General features: G+C 48.2%; 2 protein-coding genes across 2 annotated transcripts; both read right to left on the bottom strand.

The window, feature by feature from the left end:
- Window positions 1-152: 152 nt before the first annotated feature.
- LOC128893289 (uncharacterized) lies at window positions 153-2,730 on the bottom strand. Its single transcript, XM_054154143.1, has 4 exons — window positions 2,252-2,730; window positions 1,818-2,086; window positions 1,208-1,380; window positions 153-847 (listed from the first exon to the last, which is right to left on the bottom strand). Exons 1-4 carry the CDS (start codon window positions 2,387-2,389, stop codon window positions 153-155), a joined length of 1,275 nt encoding a protein of 424 aa, XP_054010118.1. The 5' UTR covers window positions 2,390-2,730.
- Window positions 2,731-3,269: 539 nt separating this feature from the next.
- On the bottom strand, window positions 3,270-18,875 carry LOC128893290 (cadherin-related tumor suppressor-like; the record flags this gene model as incomplete). Its single annotated transcript, XM_054154144.1, has 15 exons — window positions 3,270-7,105; window positions 7,722-7,937; window positions 8,159-8,528; window positions 8,934-9,377; window positions 9,776-10,041; window positions 10,431-10,735; window positions 11,136-11,417; window positions 11,651-11,927; window positions 12,279-13,394; window positions 13,865-14,980; window positions 15,486-15,815; window positions 16,638-16,982; window positions 17,504-17,934; window positions 18,360-18,613; window positions 18,695-18,875. Coding segments are annotated over 15 exons (7,964 nt in total), but the record flags the coding sequence as incomplete, so codon positions are not given.
- Window positions 18,876-19,267: the final 392 nt, after the last annotated feature.

Genomic DNA, 19,267 nt, shown 5'->3' on the forward strand with positions numbered 1-19,267 from the left:
AATAGATTTGGGGTAGTTGTTGGTGGGGAGTGGCAATATTGAATACCATTAACGTACATACTGTCCGAGTAGGTTCGTGGTAGCTTCTAGTAGGGGCGGCAACCGTATACAATATCGTTAATGTACAAACTGTCTGAGTAGGTTTCATCGCGTCAAAAGCTGAAATGGTTGAAAAAGTGTTTTTTCTTTGCACCGACGAGTACGTAATTTCCAACTTTGTGTTTACGCGGAGGAAAATCATAGCACCAGGCTGGATATCTACTGTCTGAACAGGTTTGGTAGTTGTTGGTGTGGGCGGCAATATCGAACACCGTTAATGTACACCCAGTAAAAGCATTACTAATAACCTGATACAAAGCCCCAGCGTTTTCGTGGGTCCTGTTGTAAGGGAACAGTTCGTTCTGGTAGCTTCTCTCGTTCAACGATGGGAAGTAGCGCATACGGTTGTTGGTTTGCTCCTTGTTGCCGGTGAACCGTGTCAGCGGTACTTTCGGAAAGAACTCTGGCACTTCCGGGCTGAGGACCGGCGACAGGTGTTTCCTGGGGATTCCGTAGGTCTCCGTTCGCGCAGCCTGGTATTCTGTTCTCAGTATCAAAGGTCGATACTGAAGCGTGTAATAGAATTGCTGTTGACGGTCCTTGCTCTGCCAACTTTGCTCGCGTTGATTCGTAGCTGTCTGATGCGAGGACATCCTCTGTTGGGGGAACTGTTGCTGGCTTGTACCGGACTTCCACAGGTTACGAACCGCCTCGCTGGTCACGCGAACGTGCAGCTGCATCTCCATGGGATTCTCGATGGTGTAACGTCGATGCCCGTAGCAGACGAATTTTTGGTCTGGATCTGGCTCTTGAAGGATATCGTTTTTCGATTAATGAGAACAATCTGTCCCAGAATTAGTGTAACAACCAGAAATCGGGGGTAGCTGAGACGATTCCGAATCACGATTTCCTTCGAAAAAATGTCGGATGGTGGCTTTTGAATTATTAACGAGAAACCAGCGACTAATCGCAGCGCCAGAGTAGCGCGCGCTCAGCCGCGGAAGCATATGCTCGAGCCAGGATTGTATAAAAAAAATAATTCAAAAACGAAGGACCATCCGACATTTTTGCAAAGGAAAAGTGTCCTTCAGAATCGTCTCATCTACCCCTCATTTCCGATTCTTACACTAATTCTGGGACACCCTGCATTCCTCGGTGAGTTTATTACCGATCAGATTGGTTTCCTTGGTTAGTCGCGACTCGGTTCTGGATTCGTGGCTCTTCCTCATCGGGCTAGACATCCGCGTGTTGCGTTGACTCTGCGCAGAGTCCTCCCAACGCATCTCGAAACCGTGGCCCGTGTTCGATAGGTCCTCAGGATCTGGCAGCCTTACCGCTGAGCTTAGCAAGATCAATTCCCCCGCGGATAGGTTAACACAGGTCCGTCGAATACACGGGACTATGGAATAGAGATGGGCAAAATTTGTATTCGAGTAATAGCAGATAAGAATTTTGCCCATCTCGGAAGCATCCGCTAAAGCCGGCGACTGACTTGCAACAGAACATTGTAATGTAACGCGAGCATTCGCTTAGTCTGGACGGACTGGTCTGTCGGTTTTTCGACGAACCTCTTTGATCGTCTACTTTTCACTGAACCGAGTGTAGGTAAGCATCGAGAGAGAATTCAGCCGAGAGTTCGAAGCGAGCATTCGTGATTCCAAAAAGGACCTTGTAATGTAACGTTGCTGTCGAACCGTAAAATTCGTGCCGAGCAGTTACATTACAGCGTTCTGTTGCAAGTCCAGTCGCCGGCTTAACGTTTACGTTGAGATGCTAACAATTCACGATTGGCTCGCGCCCCGCCAGCAATTAACCAGGCGAAACGTTCCTCCACCTCGGGCAGCATCCAGGGCTCGGTGACTTCCGTCCAACAGAAATTAGGCTGAGGAACGGACGTCGCATTGTCGTGCTGTCTGTAAGGGCCCTCGTGTTCCTCGTTGTACTCGTAATCGTCATAAGTTGCCAAACGCGAGTCCGGTATTACGTCGCGAACGCGCCTCGGTCGATAGCTACCGTTTTCCTTGTACTTTGCAGTCAGCTTACAGTTCTGCCGTGGAATAACATCGTTCTTTTTTATTATTCTAAAATCGTCGTCACGCGACGGTAATCCGAGTATCGATTTTAGGATAACTGGCACGGTTGAGATAGCAATAAACGTAAATTGTTCGTGTTTGTTTGGTCGAAAGGACTGGAAAGGCCGCGGGAACTTTACCTGAATCCACAAAGAGCGATTCAACTTTCGAAACGGGTTTCCCGCGTCGAAGGTCCAGGCTTTGTCGGCGATCAGACTTATGTTCGCATAGGCGCTGTTCAAGAGCTCTTCGTCGTACGACGGGAATGAAGATATCATTATCTGGACATGCTAAACGATCAAAAATTTATTTCACTAACGAATCGAATTACGCACGACGAGTTCTCTTCCTTGTTTATAGTTATTTCTCGGAGATATATATTATCGGTGCATCTGTAAATTCAACGGTCATTTCATTGACAGCCTGTCGTTTCGCCGAGACAAAACATCGTATCGATAGGGGACTCGAAGCGAGTTCAAAGCAGTCCGAAGTTTAATAGAATTCTATCTCGAAGATTATTATGTTATTAGACACGGTCGATCATCCGTGTCTTTTAATTTGTCTAAATTGAATAGTCGCTGTCACGTCTCCGAATAAATGCTTCGTTGCAAACATGTACATAAATAAACTTTCCACTTGTGTACATTTATAGCGAGAAATTTATTTGGAAACATCGAACTTGTCGTTCAATTTGGACAAATATGTATACAGGGTGTCCCAAAAGTCGGGGAGGAGCCGAAAATGGGGGGTAGCTGAGACGATTCTGAACAACAATTTCCTTTGCAAAAATGTCGGTGGGGGCTTCGTTAAGGAGATATTAAGCGAAAACCCCGACCAATCAGAGCGCGCGTAGACCGTTGGAGCGGCCGCGGTAGCGAAGGCTATGTGCTAGGCGGCAGCGCTTGTACGCGAACAAGTGACTCGACGTGCATCGAAGGACATTGGACGCGGCCGCTCAGCGCGTAGCCTTCGCTACCGCGGCCGCTCCAACGGTCTACGCGCGCTCTGATTGGTCGGGGTATTCTCTTAATATCTCCTTAACGAAGCCTCATCCGACATTTTTGCAAAGGAAATTGTTGTTCAGAATCGTCTCAGCTACCCCCCATTTCCGGCTCCTCCCCGACTTTTGGGACACCCTGTATACTGTCGAATCGATCAACCTCCTCCTCTTCGAAGTCGGTTAAAAATCGCCTCGAGCGTGGATGGGAGCAATGGAAATTCAAAATACAGTAATTATTATTTTTTTTTTTTTTACAAATGTTTTGTTTATTGCTAATACGATCGATGATTAGGTGTTACACGCACACTCATTCACGCACTTTGTACAGACCAGGCGTACGATATTTACACAACGATTTACCCGTAATTTACAAAATTTAGACGATCGATGGTGAACAGGTAGTCTACGATAGCACTTCGAGTCACGGAAGAAATCAGTCTGGCGGTCGCGCTCCGTTCGACGTTCCCGACGAAATACTATACGATACAGGAAACGCGTTTTGCCGACGGTACGCGTCGCGATTTCGACGACCATCGACGATACTCCGCTGACTTTACGAGAACGTCGAACGAGCGGTTGCAGTCGTCGCGACGCGACTGCCGCGAAAACGCTGGTACGATTCTAAATATCGTGTCCGTTCGTTCGTTATTGCGCGGCTGTATCGAGATTATCTGGCACAGAGCTTTAAAAGTACTTTATTTACAGACGTTGGTATTTAATAATTATTTATAATTGCTCGCAATACAGTCGTGCAATATTTACCGGACAAGTAAGCCCCCTCCCCCGTTGCATTGTATGTATACGATTGTTTTCGTTCATCGTTTAACGCGTTGGTTGCCACGTCAGCCAGAAATGGGTGTCATTTTTATCGAAAATAGAGTATTTGAGCCGTTTGGTTTCGATTTCAAAATAGTTTTATCGATCGACGTCTCGTTCGGTGGGTGATTCAATTCACGAGCCGAACGATTGGGTTTTGGATAGACCGCTATTTGTACATCCTGTACTCTTTATATAATAAAGTACAGCTACAACGCTTTTCATTAACGAATCAAATAAATTAACTCGATCGGTGAAAAATTGAATACCAAGCCAAACGTCTCGAGACACGATTCAACTTCGTAGAAATTTCCACTGGTTCGTAATTTTCGTTAGTTCGCCAGCCAACGCGTTAATTGGAGGATCGAACGCATAAATAACGAAGAGATTTGTTCACGCGGAAGGTGAATGAATAATTCATGCGATAGGGGGTTGAACGGCGCGGGAGCACTTGTTGGCATAAATTCGTTAAGATTCGATGAAAAGTCCGCTTAGATTTATCCCTATCGCGAGAGTCTCGTTTCGTTCGAACGAATCGCGGATTATTTACAAATGCACAATCGTTCCGACGCAGCGAACGAATTCGACAAACCGATCGTCCTCGAAGGTTCTATCGTTATGGCAAGACAGGTTACGTTCTCGGTCCCCGGACGCACAGGAGAACGTAACGATTCGCTTACGAGTCTAACAACGTCTATTGGTTCGCGTCACTGTATCGGCAATCGAAGTTCTATTAATCGTTTCTCACGGAATCGCGAGTCTTCTTTCGGTCGATTAAATACACTTTTAATGCACCGACGTTGGAAGACGTTCATCATCCAAGTCGGAGTGTGATCAACTGGCCGCTCGAGGCTGTCGCATCGTTTAGCTTTCCCGCACCTTTGGTAGCTCCGTCTTCTTTCAAGGGCTAATTAATTACTCCGGGGTTTCCGTCTCCCGAAAGATTTCGTTTACCTAGACGAAAGAGTCTCGAACGGATCACCCAGCTGCACTGAATTTTCTCTAACTTAATATCCCAATATCTCCCTTCTCTATTATTCAGATAGCAAACTTGCCTGTTCCCTCTTCGTTCTCTGTCTCCCGAAACCCTGTCACCCTAAAAAGTCTCGAACCACGATTCGAATGATCTCTAACGCTAAAACACCGTTCAAACGTACTCCTCGGATGGCTTGGGTATGCTGGCTGGTAGCCTAAGCGTACTTGGCACGCGACTTGCGCTATCGGGCAGTTCAGCGATATCGATGAACACACCGACCAGGCTATCGAAGTTCAGGCCCCAGTTGAGCAGGTAGTCCCAACTGAGAGCGGTGGTGGTCGTCGACGGCGATCCGTTGTTCGAGGGCCTGTACAGTCCTCCCATGTGCGTCGACAGATCGTCGTCGGAGGCTACCAAGGTGCTCAGAGAGCCGCGAAAGGAGCTGTCGAACGCGTCGTAGTTGACGTTGGGTGGAAGGGGAGGTTTCGTGGTTTGCGAGGACTCGTTGCTCCGTTGGTTCACCTCCTCGTCGTCTTGCTTCGCGAAAGGGTTATCGGACCGTTTATCTCCCACCAGGGAGGTGTTGTCGTACTCCGAGCAGGTGAAGCTATCGTTGCCACTTTCGTCGGTGGTCGACGAGTTTCTTCGCTCGAGCCTCTCGACGGGCGGCGTGTGTCGTCTGTGAAGATGCAGAGGACCGTGCGTAGGCGGTCCTCTGGCTTCGCTGGACGAGCTCACGGCGTCCAAGGTCGACACCAGGCTCGATGTCCTCGGTCTAGAGTTCAGTCTCTCGATCTCCTCTGCAGTGAGGCCCATGGGGCCCGAGGAGACGTTGTTCACCGAGTTCTCGTTGTTCGATTGGGGCGCCTTCCGACTGGCCGTCGATCCAGACAGCTGACTCATGATGGGCGAGTTCAAGCTCCTCTCGCTGTTGGAGTTCAAGGCGTCCTTGCCTACTCCTCCCGAAGAGGACGTGGTCGCTAGGAGCGCGCTCTGCAACGGTTTGCCGCTGATGTCGTGGAGCGTCAGTATTCTCGGTTGTTGAGCGGACAGCTCGCTGCTGGGCGATAATCTCGCCAACGGCGTGCTCTGGAGCAGCTTCTGGGTCGGTCCCGTCGGTTGACTGACATTCGGCGGCGGTAGAGCTCGCGGCGGGAACGGTCCAGCGTGTCTGTGCTGTTGGCTCGCGTGCTTGTGATGATTGGCGTAGTTGCTGATAGGCGGAGGCGTGGCTTTGTATTTCCGCATGCCGTCGCGATAGCCTTTGTAGTGGTAGACGATATCGATGTCGCTGGGAGCGATGGAGCTCGCGTTCTCCAGATCGTAGTGCTCGGGCATGTCGGGCTCCGGATTGTGCTCGTGGGAGTGCAACGAGGATTGTGCAGGCGGGGGGAGAGGCGGATGCTCGTCCCTGATGGGTGGCGACTTGGTCACTTCCCTTTCGATGATGTCGGGTCTCTGCGGCCGATGCTCGGACGTCGAGTTGATCTCCCGTTCTTTGTACTTTTTCGAGATCAATTCTGGGCCCATGTGCCCCACTCCGCGTAAGTCGGAGGTGTCAGAGATGTAGGTGTTCTCGTGGCGAGACATCAGGTTGTCGTTTCCTGTCCCCACCAGCGGGTTCCCGGTCATTATGGCGTTGGTGTTTTTGTTGACCACCGACGGCGCGGACTTCTCCTTGTTCTGTCGTCTCAGACGGAACACGATGAAGCTAACTAGAATCGCTATCAATAGGATCACGAAGAAAACTATGACCAAAGTGATCCCGATGCTCAGAGGATCGGCCGTGGCCGCGGCGCTGATTCCGATCGGTCCTCTACACCCGGTGTTCACTTTTCCGTGGTACAACACGTCCTTGAAGATCGATCCGGAACCATTGAAGGGCTGGATCTCGTTGTTGATGGTGAAGTTAGCCAGACAACCCTCGAAACTCCTAGCGCCAGCGCTGTGAGTGTAGTACAGGTCTTGGCTAACTCCGCCGATCGACAAGACGGACAGGTACGGGTCGAGGAAATCGTGGACGCCCGCGGAGTCGAGTTCCTCGCCAGTCTGGATCCCGTCGATGAACAGCCTCAGCCCTCGGAAGTAGGAGTGCAGGGTCAGGTTGTGCCAGCGGCCGTCCGCTAGGCTTCCTTCGATGCTCGCGGACATGTTCACGGGAGATCCCAGAAGGGACGCGTAGAACAGTTGCCCGTTGCGAAGCTAGAAACGTTCGATTTAAATTAATTGCATCGATTTTGTGGAAAACGATATCGATATTTTCTAATTTTACCACAGACGGGCCGTACAGATTTTTCAAGCGAATTTTCACAATATATATATCACAATATTAGGTCGTCGCAAAAGTTTCTTCCATTTCATTAATGAGTAATCTCGTAGACACATAACCAGGGTTTGAATTGTAATCAATTATGATTTTTTAATTAAATAATTAATTTAATGTACAATGTACATTGTATGTACATGCATTGTACATTGTATATTATATAATATGTACATACATTGTACATTGTACATGCAATGTACATTGTTTGTAATTTATTGTCAACTAAAGACGGAAATTAATTGAAAAAGTAATTAATTCCTCGCAACTCTGTACATTATATTCCATGTCTAATGTTACATTATTGAATTCCGTATTCTGCTCCATTACTGTTACAATATTAACATCTAAGAAATTAGGTTGTCTATTTATATAAACGCTACAAACACATAAAATAACTGAATGCAAGTCACGAAAGAAACTTTTGGAACAACCTAATACAATTTAGACTATTCTCCGCTAAAAGCTTTCTAGAAGCTCCTAGGAGCTTCTTACCTCCACGGATGTAAAGTGTTTGTTGGTCGCCGCGTATATGAGAATACCGTCGGGCTTCACCGTTCTGAATATTATCCCCATTGTTTTGAACAGAGAGGAGGTGGTTATGAAGTTGGTGTCCTCGCTGACGGCTCGTGTCGTTCGATTCTTCTGCCACACCGTCGAGCCTCCGTACAAGTATTCCAACAGTTGCATCCTTCTGTGCTTTTCTGAAATCTGTGCGAAACGGTCTTATTCTAAACTTTCTCAATCATAGAGGAGCTTACAAATTTATCATTATTATTATTATTAACACTCGATTATTATTTGCACGCGAGAGGTGACTCTCATTCGCCATTAGATTTCACGCAGCAAATCTACGATACCCAATGTTTCTTTAGGTTTAATTACTTTGGTGCTCCAAGTGTCGATAAAACATCTGTAAACATCTCGCGTACCTTGAATTCGACGTAACCGCCATCGCTCAGGGTAACAGGTTCCAGCGCGCCCTCGCAATTAGGCGCGTTCAGGGAACCGCACTGGCAGGAGACTTGGTGCCACTTGTCGTAGCACTTGACGTTGGCTCCGCAGACGGAGACGGAGTCCTTCGCGTCCCTTAGACAGGGATTCTTGTTCGATCTGGCGCACGTCGACTTGACGCCACGCGACGCCAATGGATTGGACAAGTTCAGGGCTCTGCCGTTTATAGAGACGGAATGCACGCACCCGACAAAGTCGTCCGAGTGCACTTGTCCCGGCCTCTCGAGCACTGGATCCGCGTTCTCGAGTCCTCCCACTAGGAGCGGGTTGTTGTTGAAATTCAGAGTACTGTGGAAATGAATTACGCTGATTAGCTCGCTCTTCGGAGTCGTTCTACGTCGACGTACGTCGCTTTTCTACAGAATCTTTGGTTCTCGTTTGGATTCAAATACGTTAGAAGCATAGAGATATTCAGACAGAGCTACCGTTTCCCTGTTTCATGGTTGAAAACCATCGCGGTTTCGTTTTTTACTTTTAAACGTAATCAAACAGAAGCGAGTACGGACACGTTTTGCGTTTGATTGCATCGATCGCCGAGCTATGAGATTTATTTTGCGTTAATGATAAATTAGTTTTGCCTATCCTGCATTCTAGTAAATCGGTTCTCAATCACTGTCGTTGAATCCGTGATCGAGGACTTGTTAGCTTTTGCTTTGTCCAACGAAAGACATCTAACGAAAGTATCGTACTGACCCAGTTGGTCCCACGTCATCCGCGTAGCAGGTGCCATCGCCAGGCCTACAGTCGTCGCAAATGTCCCCGTGTTCCCTGCACACGGAAACGCTCAAAGACACGACCCTTCCGTTCCTGGTCGCCGTCACTTTCCTCCATTCCCCGTTGGACACGGACAGCTCCGTCTTGATAGTGATCGACGTGATGGCGCTCCTCGCACCGCCGTACGAGAACACCACCCTCCCGTTCACCAGCTCTAGCACCACGAAGTCCGAACGTCCTCCCGCCTGCGGGGCGTAGTTGTACAGCAACAGTGCGTCCGGTTTCGTTGTCGCGAACACGATCGTTATGTCGTTCGTGTTCGAGTCCAGAGCTGGGAAGGCCATGTAGGATAACTCCTCGAAGCCGAACGTCGATCTCTCGCAGTGTCTCCCGTACCGACCTTCGGGGCAGCTGCATCTGTACCTGAAAAGAAATTCGGGGCTGCTGAGGTTTCTGGAAGCTTCGGTAGAGTAGGTATTTGCTGACATTCGAGTCCAAATGAATAGAGAAAACTTCAAGGAATGAAATGATCATTTTTTCGGATTTTTAAAAACGTGACCTCGAGGTGGTATTTGTAAAATGAACATTCATTTATAATTTTTAATATCGCAAAAATCAGATCCGCTCCAAGTAAAAATATATTCAGGAAGAGTAATCCTTCCCGATTAAAATGAAAAAAAAAAAAAAAGAACAGGTCGATAGGATGAATAGTTCCAGAGAAAAAAATTCAAATGTAGCTAACGCTTCCTCTCGCTATAGAAGTTACATAGAAGCTGATCTGAACAGTGATAAACTTGCAGTGCACCACTGGCTCGACGTACCCAGGTTTCTCTCCCACGCACAATCCTCCGTACAGGCAAGGATTCGGTCTGCAGGAATCGGTGACCGCCTCGCAGTGGTTTCCTCTGTAGCCAGCGCGACACAGGCAGAAGAAACTGAAGCTGTCGGGGCTCTTTCTGCACGAGCCACCGTTCCGGCACGGATTGCTCGCGCAGGCATCGCCTCTCTCCAGCTCGCACAGCTTCCCTTCGCGATCGATCGGACAGGTGCACTGGAAATCGTACCCCAATCGACGACATTGTCCTCCCTGTAAATAACATATCAGAGATCATTGACGAGAATGTAGTGGAAATGAATAACGTTTTTACATCCAACGTGTAGGTGTAGATCAGAGTTGTAAAGTAACGATTACTTTTGCATTCGTTACACTTTGGAATAATTACTTTCGAATTAGAAGGTAGTTAGAAGGTAGTTTAAGTAATTCTTGATCACTTTGTTTTTAGTTATGCAATACCTTATATTCTCAATTACTGAGAAATTCGATTTTAATAACTACTTATAACTGCCCAGAAAGTAATTCAAAGACGTCTCAGATCTAAAGTAGTTAAGAATACCTAAAAGTAATTAAAAGGTGTCTCAAATCTAAAGTAGTTAAGAATATCTAAATGTAATTAAAAAGTGATTGTAACTACTCACCAGTAGACAGGGGTTCGGAGAGCAAGGGTCTTGCCTTCTCTCGCACCTCTCGCCAGTGAAGGCCTCGCGACACTTGCAGGTCATCTCGTGCATCATCCTCGGCGACGTGAGGATCAACGCCTGACTGTCTGTGATCCTGGCGTCGTCGTAGATGACCAATTTGTCGCTGCAAGTGCCACCGTTCTCGCAGGGAATGTGCTTGCACGGCGAGTAACCGACCGTGAACGTTGTTCCATCCAGGAGCGATCGAATTTTGTCGCGATTACGGTTCAGTAATTCGGTGACCTCGTACTTGCTACGATATCCTGCGGGAACAAAGGAATATTCCTGCGTTTAGGGACGAACAAAAGATTTGTTTACATTCAACGAGAATCGAATTCAAGTCCGAAGCGTGATAACCGTGGTTTTAACTACCTCGGCTACACTTTCGTCTTTGCTACCCAAATGATATTGAACGTAAAGTAGAAAAAGAACTTATCGTGATTTTAATTTCAAAGTTTACGTACACAATTTTCTACAAAGATATAAGTTTTCTGTTTCGTTCTTCTTCGTAGCGTTTAATAAAATGTAATAGTTATTATTTGCGGTCTGTACTGTAAATCACGCGTTCGCGTAATTATTTCAAAGTAAAAACCCAACAGTATCGAAAGTTTCTAACGGTGTGAATCGGATTGACTCGGATAAGAGTCGGTAAGCGAGAATTACCTTGAGGCGACTCCACTGCCAGGTGAATATTCAAGTCGGACGCGTTCTCTCCGAGACTGAAGATCTTCAGAGTATCCCCCGCGTCGATTACTTCTTGCAAGAGGTCCAATAGGGCGCGGTAGCTTTGGCTTAAAAAATCTTTCGCGGTCAGCTTGGAGACTTGCAGAGTCACGCTGTTCTCGATGGTGGTGTTGGTGAAGACGAGGAACTCCACGGTGACTTTCGATACAACGTTAGGGTGTCGACCGTCGTTGCCAGAAACGCTCAGGGAGTAGCCGATTCCTGCGACAAAGAATTTTAAGGCTCTTTCTCCTATGGTCCTCCCCCGATAGAGTTTAATCGAGGCAGTGACGAACAAAACCGTAGGCTTCGAATAAATCTAAAGTCTCGTTTCTTTCGTCGACCATTTTCCAAAGAAGGAAACGAGAGAAACACATCGGTGAACTTCGGATTTATTCGAAGTCTAGGATCTTTTTGTCCATCATTGAATCGAGGCTGTAAGCCTAAACGCTAACCTGGAGTTATTTTCCTCGTGTGAAGATCACAGGCGGTGGGAATGCTTAGAATTTTCGCGTTGGCGCCTTGAAGTATCTTGCAGGAATAGCTGCCAGTGATGTCTGGATCGTTGGGGTGTACGTCGGCGATCTTACCCAGTGGGATCTGCTCGTTGAAGGAATGAACTATCACGTGCACCGATCTGGGCGACGATGGGCTGTCGTTCTGGTCCGTAACGATCACGGTTATCGTATGCTCGCTTCTCATTCGCGGCACTCCCGAGTCCTCTACTTCGATCTGCGGAAAAATCCACGTTTGAATTAGACAGGCGGACTAACACTTAGATATTACAACGACGAACTGTTTATTTACAAATGCTATTACACGCTATATATTTCTTATAAGATGAATATTAAATAATACTTATTAAATAATAATACTTATTAAATAACAATACTTTGACGATTTTTGTCGCCCCTTTAATCTGAATCGTCGCTACTAAAAACGTGTCTTAGATCTGTTAACGGTATCATCATTCTGTAAAAAGTTAATCAAAATCGTTGCCTCTTAGTTGGGCCCTATAATACACAGGTATGTCTCGGAGAAGTTTTCATAGTCCCGTATTAATTCTAAATACGTAGTACCAACCACGAGATCCAGTTGAGGCATAGCCTCCCTGTCCAAGCTCCTGGTGGTCCTCAGGACACCGGTGTGTTTGTCCAGGGTGACGACGTCGCCCTGCCTGGCACCGACCAGCCTGTACGAGAAGGGTGCTCCGTTTGGCGGGAGATCGGGATCGGTGGCGCTGAGGGTCATCACAACAGTACCAGCGGGTTCGTTTTCGTTCACGTAGCCGATCACTTCGGGTGGATCGAAGACGGGGCCGTTGTCGTTCACGTCCAGGAGCTCGATGTGAACGACAGCCGTGCCAGTTTGAGGAGGAGAGCCCGTGTCGATGGCGCCGATCGTCAGATCGTACACGGGAATCGTTTCGCGGTCCAGCTGCTTGGCGGTCTCGATGTCACCTGTCTGCGGATCGACTTTGAACGCCTGACCGATGTTACCGCCGATGATCGAGTAAGAGAACTGGTTGTTCTGCGGTCTGATGTCCTTGTCGACGGCCCTCACGGTGAGCACGCGAGTCCCGTGAGCGGCGCCTTCAGAGATCGTGGCGTCGTAAGCGCTCTGCAAGAACTCCGGTGGATCGTTCCCGTCCTGGATCGACACTATAACTTGGGCCTCGTCGGTGTCGTTGCCGCGTATCCCGCCCCCGTTCTTCGTCATCACCGTCAGCACCACTCTGTTCTGCGTTTCGCGATCCAGCCTGCGCGACACGCGAATTATTCCTGTCTCCGAGCCGATGGAGAAGCCGCGATCGTTGGACGAACCGACGAAGAGATAGTAAACTCGTCCGTCCTCTCCGGCGTCCTGGTCGGTAGCCTGGACCAGGCCGACGGAGGTGCCCACTTCGGCGCTCTCCGACACGTCCATGTGGAACACCGGCTGAATGAACTTGGGGTAATACTCGTTGACGCCCGTGATGTGCACCTGGACCGTCGTGAAACCGACCATCTGAGGGTTCGAGTCGGGATTCGCGGCGACTATGTCCAGCGTGTACTCGTTGGCCTCCTCGTAATCGAAGCTGATCAGGGAGTAGATTTCGCCTGTGTCCTCGCGAATACGGAAGTGCTCCTTGCCTGTTCCACCTAGGATATTGTACTGCACCACGGCGTATTTGGGAGAGTCAATGTCCTGAGCGATCACCTGAAAGTTTTCACAAATGTTATCGTAGGGTTTCACTTTTATTGTGTTTTCTTCTATGTAACACTCGTATCGTCTTATGTCAACCTCTAACTTCTTGCGTTGCATTCTTTGCATGACCACGTAGGTACAAACTACGTACGTAGGTCCGAACGTAGCAACAGTAAAGTCTCCATAAATGCACTAAAACTATCCCCGTTACTTGGGGGTGTAATACCCCTTGGGGAGCCCAGGAGTTCGAACGCCGAGAAAACAGGTGTGTTAATTACACACGTACACGCGTAATTTATAAATTCGTATATCTTTTGCAATTTATTGATTTAAAAAAATAATTTAGATAATGCACGAAGTATACCGTAAACGTACTAGTTCAGTTCCGACTTTATGCATTTACGGAGAGTTTACTACAACAAGTTACTTGTACAGGCCCTGCGGTCTCGTGAAAGACTTCGACTACGAAAATGGCAACGTACCTTGTAGACGAAGCTATCTGGCGGCGAGTTCTCGGGCAAGAAGGCTTCGTAGACTTTCTTGTCGAACGTCGGGGGATTGTCGTTGATGTCGGACACGTTCACAGTCAAGGTAGCGACAGCCTGCTTGGGCTCGAAGCCCAGATCCGTGGCGGTGATGTTCAGCCTGTACTCCTGCACCAGGTCGTAATCCAGGGGCTCGAGTATGGTCACCGCCCCGGTTATGTAATGAACGAAGAATTCGTTCCTCTCGTTTCCAGCGGAGATCTTGTACCTGATCATTCCGTTAGGGCCGTGATCGCCATCGGTGGCGCTGACTGTCAGGATGGTGGTGTTTACAGGCTCGTTCTCGGGCACACGAACTTGGTAGCTAACCGCGGCGAAGGTAGGAGAGTGTTTGTTCTCCCCGGATATCACCAAGCTCAACGAAACCTCGTCCTTCTGAGGTGGCACGCCCTTGTCGATCGCCCGAGCGGTCAGCAGGAACGTCGTCCCGACCGCGACGTTGGCCAGACTCTTGCGAACGTAGATCCATCCCGTGGTTTCGTCGATGGAGAAGTACTTGCTTCCGTTTACGTTCGCCAAGTGGTAGCTGATCTCGGCGTTTACGCCAAAGTCGGCCTCGTCTTTGGCCACTAGCTGTATCACGCGTTTACCGACTCCGTACTTCTCGGGGACAGGGTAGAGGTAGGATCGTTGCTCGAACTTCGGAGGGTTGTTGTTGGCGTCCACGACACCTACGTAGATCACGGTCTTGGACGACATGGGCGGCTTGCCGTTGTCGGTGGCGACCACCGTCAGGGAGTACAGATTCTCTGGCGAGGAGGGCCGATGGGTGTGCTTGTAACGCAGGGTCTTCTTGCTGAACACGTCGCCCGTAGCTGGGTCCACGGTGAACAGGTCGGAGGGCTGCAGCAGGCTGTAGAATATCACCGAGTTCGGTCCCTGCTTGTCGCGATCGATCGCGGTCACTTGGCCAACGTGTGCCACGGCTGGCTGCAGCTCTGGGAAGTGGAAGTGGTACGAGTTCTCTTCGAATTCAGGCGCGTTATCGTTTTGGTCTTGGATGGTTATAGTCAAAGCGGTTTCTGTTTGCCACGCTCCGCCTTCTGCCTTCACCTGTGTTCACATTGTGTACATGTAATTCGTTTTAGTCTGATTCAACGACAACAGGTACAAGAGTAACACGTTCACTGCCAGACTGGTTCACATGGAAATTTCTGCAGGACTAAGATTTTCGCTCGAGAGAATTAGAAACCGTAGACCGGAGCTCGGAGAGATCTGCACTTTTCGGTCGTTCGTCGGTAATCCCCGCCAATGACCTGCCTGGAGGTTCAAGACCGTACCACCGTTACCGGTACCTCGCGAACAACTTGTTACTCTGGAATTCCGCTTAAAGATATGTTCGCAAGGTCCCGGCCAAGCGAGGTCCTGAGAAACGGCCCCTAGGCTACCTACAGCTAGACCTCGCCGAGCTCTGTCGTAGAGAAATTTCTAATATTTCTCCTATCAATTATTTTCGTATTCTCACGACAATTCACGAATTCTATCCTCTGTCACCAATGGATGACCCCCGTGCATGGCATTCAACGCGTTAAGAGTGCGGCTTGCAATTGCTACCAACCTTCAGCAAGTACTCGTCCTGCTCCTCCCTATCCAAGTGTCCAGCCACGGTTACGTTGCCGCTCAGAGCGTCGATGGAGAACTTCATACCAGGATTGTCGGTGAAACTGTAAGTGACGTTGGCGTTCTGGCCGATGTCACGGTCGCTGGTGGTTATCCTGATGACGAACGTGCCGATTTCCGCGTTCTCCGTCACGTTGACGCTGAACAGCCGCGTGAAATGAGGCGGGTTGTCGTTCTTGTCCAGGACGGTGACCAGTACGGTAGCCGTGCCTGTCAGGGGTGGTTGACCGTGGTCGCGAGCCTCCACTACCAACTCGTAGGAAGCGATCTGTAATTTTAGCGGTATTAAGCTTGGTTTGTAACAACTCGAGGGTTGCGACGAGACGCGAGACGATTAGAGGGTGTTATTCGGTGGCGGCGGATGTAGATACGCATCGAGGCGCGATAACAAGAGCCCTCAGGGGTTGTAGCGGTGCTCGTAGCTACAGTACGGGCTTACCAACCCCGAGGTACCCGAGCTAGAGGGTACCGAATAGATGAGAAGTAAGACATACTGCAAACAGTATTAAAACAATGCAGGAGTCATGTAAGATGACGATAAGAAGAATGGAAATAAGCTAAGTAAGCAGTAGTGTAATAACTTTGTACAAGTTACGCACTTTAAATAAACGAATGAACAAATGATAACGCGAGAAAGGGTCGAGAGAGTGCGCTAGAGACAATGTGTGCGCGATGGAGTGTTGATAATGTACTTTATAAATTACAGACTTGTTTATGAATATATATTAATGAATATATGATGTATATATTATTACTTATATATATAGTACACTTATGTATATAGTATCATTGCTTGTCTATAATTTTATATATATATTTTATATATATATATCAAATTATCTATAATTGTCTATATCTATTTATCTATAATTATCTATAATTGTATATGTCTATATCTATTATCTATTAATTGTCTATAATTTTATATATATATATCAAATTATAGACAAGCAATGATACTATTTATCTCAGCGCTCGAAGTATAACACTATAAGTTAACAGTATGACATCTCCAGCAATGAATTAACCTAACTGTACCATTTTCAAATTCGTGGAATAGATTCCGTGCTGATTCTCTTAAACATCTCACCTCCTCGCGATCCAGCATCGCATTCGTGCTAATATTCCCCGTGTCCGAGTCGATGATGAACGTCTCCGTGAAGTCGTTCACCAAATAGTAAGACACCTGCCCGTTTTCGCCAGAGTCGCGATCCTTGGCGTATACTTTGGCGACGAACAAAGGTGGATCTTCGTTCTCGGGAACCGTGGCGTTGTAGATGGAGGCTTCCATGATGGGCGCGTTGTCGTTGGCGTCGGTGACGTTGACGAGGAGCTGAACGACGCTTCTCAGAGGTGGAATGTCCGAATCGCGCACCTCGATCCAAGCTTCGTAGTACGGCGCGGTCTCGTAATCGAAGCCGGCCGCGACTGATACCTGGAAACGAGCTCGCTCTTAACTTTAGAGACCTTGGTCGGGGACTCAGGGACTTGGTCGAATCTTTTCGAACGTATCTACAAAAATCGACCTTAGGCGGGAATTAATCTCCGGCGAATATTACGATACGAACTTTATTTTCGATATCTCTTAACATTCTTGCATACTGCAATTTCGTAGTTTCTTACTTAAAACTTTAAAACTTCAAATTTTATAGGTAATCCCGCGATTCATCTGCGTTACCTTCGTTTACATTGTTTGTTAATATTTATGTATATTTGTGTATTTGTCAACTGTCAACTATGTTTGTTTACTATTTGCTTTATTGTGTCAATTTTATAATGCGTTATGCCCGTATATATATATATATATATATATATTGAAATAATTAAAAATTTCCTATGAATGCGTAAAGATCCGCGGTCTAGTCACAAGGATTTATCAAAATACAGTAAAGTCTCCATAAATGCACAAATGTCTCTACTTGTGCATTTCCGGAGAGTTTTACTGTAAAAACAAACCTCTCCGGTGTGAGGATCGATCTTGAGCGCGTCCCCGACGTTTCCGCCAGCCATTCCGTAGACTAGATTGCTCGCAGCGCCGTGTTTCGGCGTGGTAGCGTTCAGGGTAGTGATGGGTCTGCCCTCGGTCACGTCCTCGGGCAGCGTGAACGTCGTGTTCATGGTTCGACAAAAGCTGGGGAACAGCTGCCTCTCCCTCAGATGTATCACCAAGTCCGCGGTGTTGGATCGGGGTATCGCGCCGCAATCGGACGCCTGTATTTGCAGGTGGTACGTGGTCCCGTCGTTGGCCAACTCCTGCGTCGCTCTTATCACGCCGCTGTTCGAGTCGATCGCGAATCTCTCGGCGTCCATTCCCTGGAGACGATAGACGATCCGAGAGTTCTCGCCGTCGTCGTCGTCCACGGCTTTCGCGCCGAATACGAAATCACCTTTAAAGGAAGCGACGCCACAATCAGCGGCGTGTTTACATTCAAGTTTCTGTCTTATCCGTGTGCGTTACACAGGTTCACCCCGGCGCGCACCACCGGTGGCTCACGCACGCGTGTTTACCTAGATAGCGCGCACCACGCCGGCGTGAATGCGTCAACTTAAATTATCGGCGCTTTAGGACTTTGTTAGCCGTGTTTATGTTCGATTTGAATAGGTATACGAATTTTTCGGTGTCCGTGTATGAGATTTTGTACAAGGTACACGAAGATATTAAACATCGGATGTGCGAGTAGTTATCTCCGTTAAGGTTTCGTAAAATTGAATCCACCGTAGTAGACGGGACGCGACGAATATTTTCGTACGAGTAGATTTTCCAGAACTTTCGAATGCCCCCTTAAAGCCACGCTAACGACACCCAGCTTACCTGGTTTGGTAGCACCCGGCACATACGCCGTGTATATGGAACTGGAGAACCTGGGATCGTTGTCGTTCACATCCTTCACGAGGATGGTCAGATTCACGACCGAGGCTCGCGGTTCCGTAGGGCTGGAGTCCTGAGCCACCAAGGTCAGATGGTACACCGCCGTTTCTTCTCGATCCAGGGGTACCAGCGTGAACACTTCTCCCGTGTCAGGGTCCGCGCTAAACCGTTCCAGGTTTTCTCTCACCAAGCTATACCTGCGAAGTATTCGTAGGATTCGCGAGATATTCGCAAAGACATCGTTCGGTAGCGATCGATCAGGATCGCGTGTTGCTCACCTGATTTTCGCGTTGAGGCCCTCGTCTTTGTCCGTGGCGTGGACCTTGGCGACCCACGTACCGGAAGCCGAGTGCTCGGTGACCGTCGCCTTGTATTCCTGCCTCGTGAATTCCGGACTGTGATCGTTGACGTCCAGCACGACGATCCTAACGATGCCCGATCCAGTAAGCGGCGGAGAACCTGCGGAACAGGTTCGCTAATCGTAGATTGATCGTTCTATGATTACACAAACGTGCACTGCTAATCGAGCTACCATAAACGACGCGAAATCGAGAGCGTAAAAGGTCGTTCCATTTACTCGAATTCGGTGCTGGAATTCGGCTGGCGTACCATCGAACTTGGAACCGAGAACGACTCGTATCTTCGATCGACGCGCGATGTATATTCGTCTCGTGTTTTAGGTTTGGTCGTGGATATGGTTCGAAAGCTGACCGAGGGAGAGGGTGAAATAAAACAGATTTCCGACATCAACCGTTTGATTGCTAAGCAATTCTTGCAAGAACGCACGAAAACTGCGGGACATGTTTTGACTCGATGTCAAAGACGCACTGAAACTCGAGGCGCAAAAGTGC

This window comes from Hylaeus anthracinus, unplaced genomic scaffold, assembly GCF_026225885.1.
Source record: "Hylaeus anthracinus isolate JK02 unplaced genomic scaffold, UHH_iyHylAnth1.0_haploid 27323, whole genome shotgun sequence".
Lineage (NCBI taxonomy): Eukaryota > Metazoa > Arthropoda > Insecta > Hymenoptera > Colletidae > Hylaeus > Hylaeus anthracinus.

Excerpts from the sequence above, each read along its gene's own strand:
- LOC128893289 (XM_054154143.1), bottom strand. The coding sequence starts at position 2,389 with ATGATATCTTCATTCCCGTCGTACGACGAAGAGCTCTTGAACAGCGCC. Across the intron at positions 1,381-1,817 it reads GCGCGAGCCAATCGTGAATT|CTCAGCGGTAAGGCTGCCAG; the intron begins GTTAGCATCTCA and ends GATCTTGCTAAG. Across the intron at positions 848-1,207 it reads CAAGGAAACCAATCTGATCG|AGCCAGATCCAGACCAAAAA; the intron begins GTAATAAACTCA and ends ATATCCTTCAAG.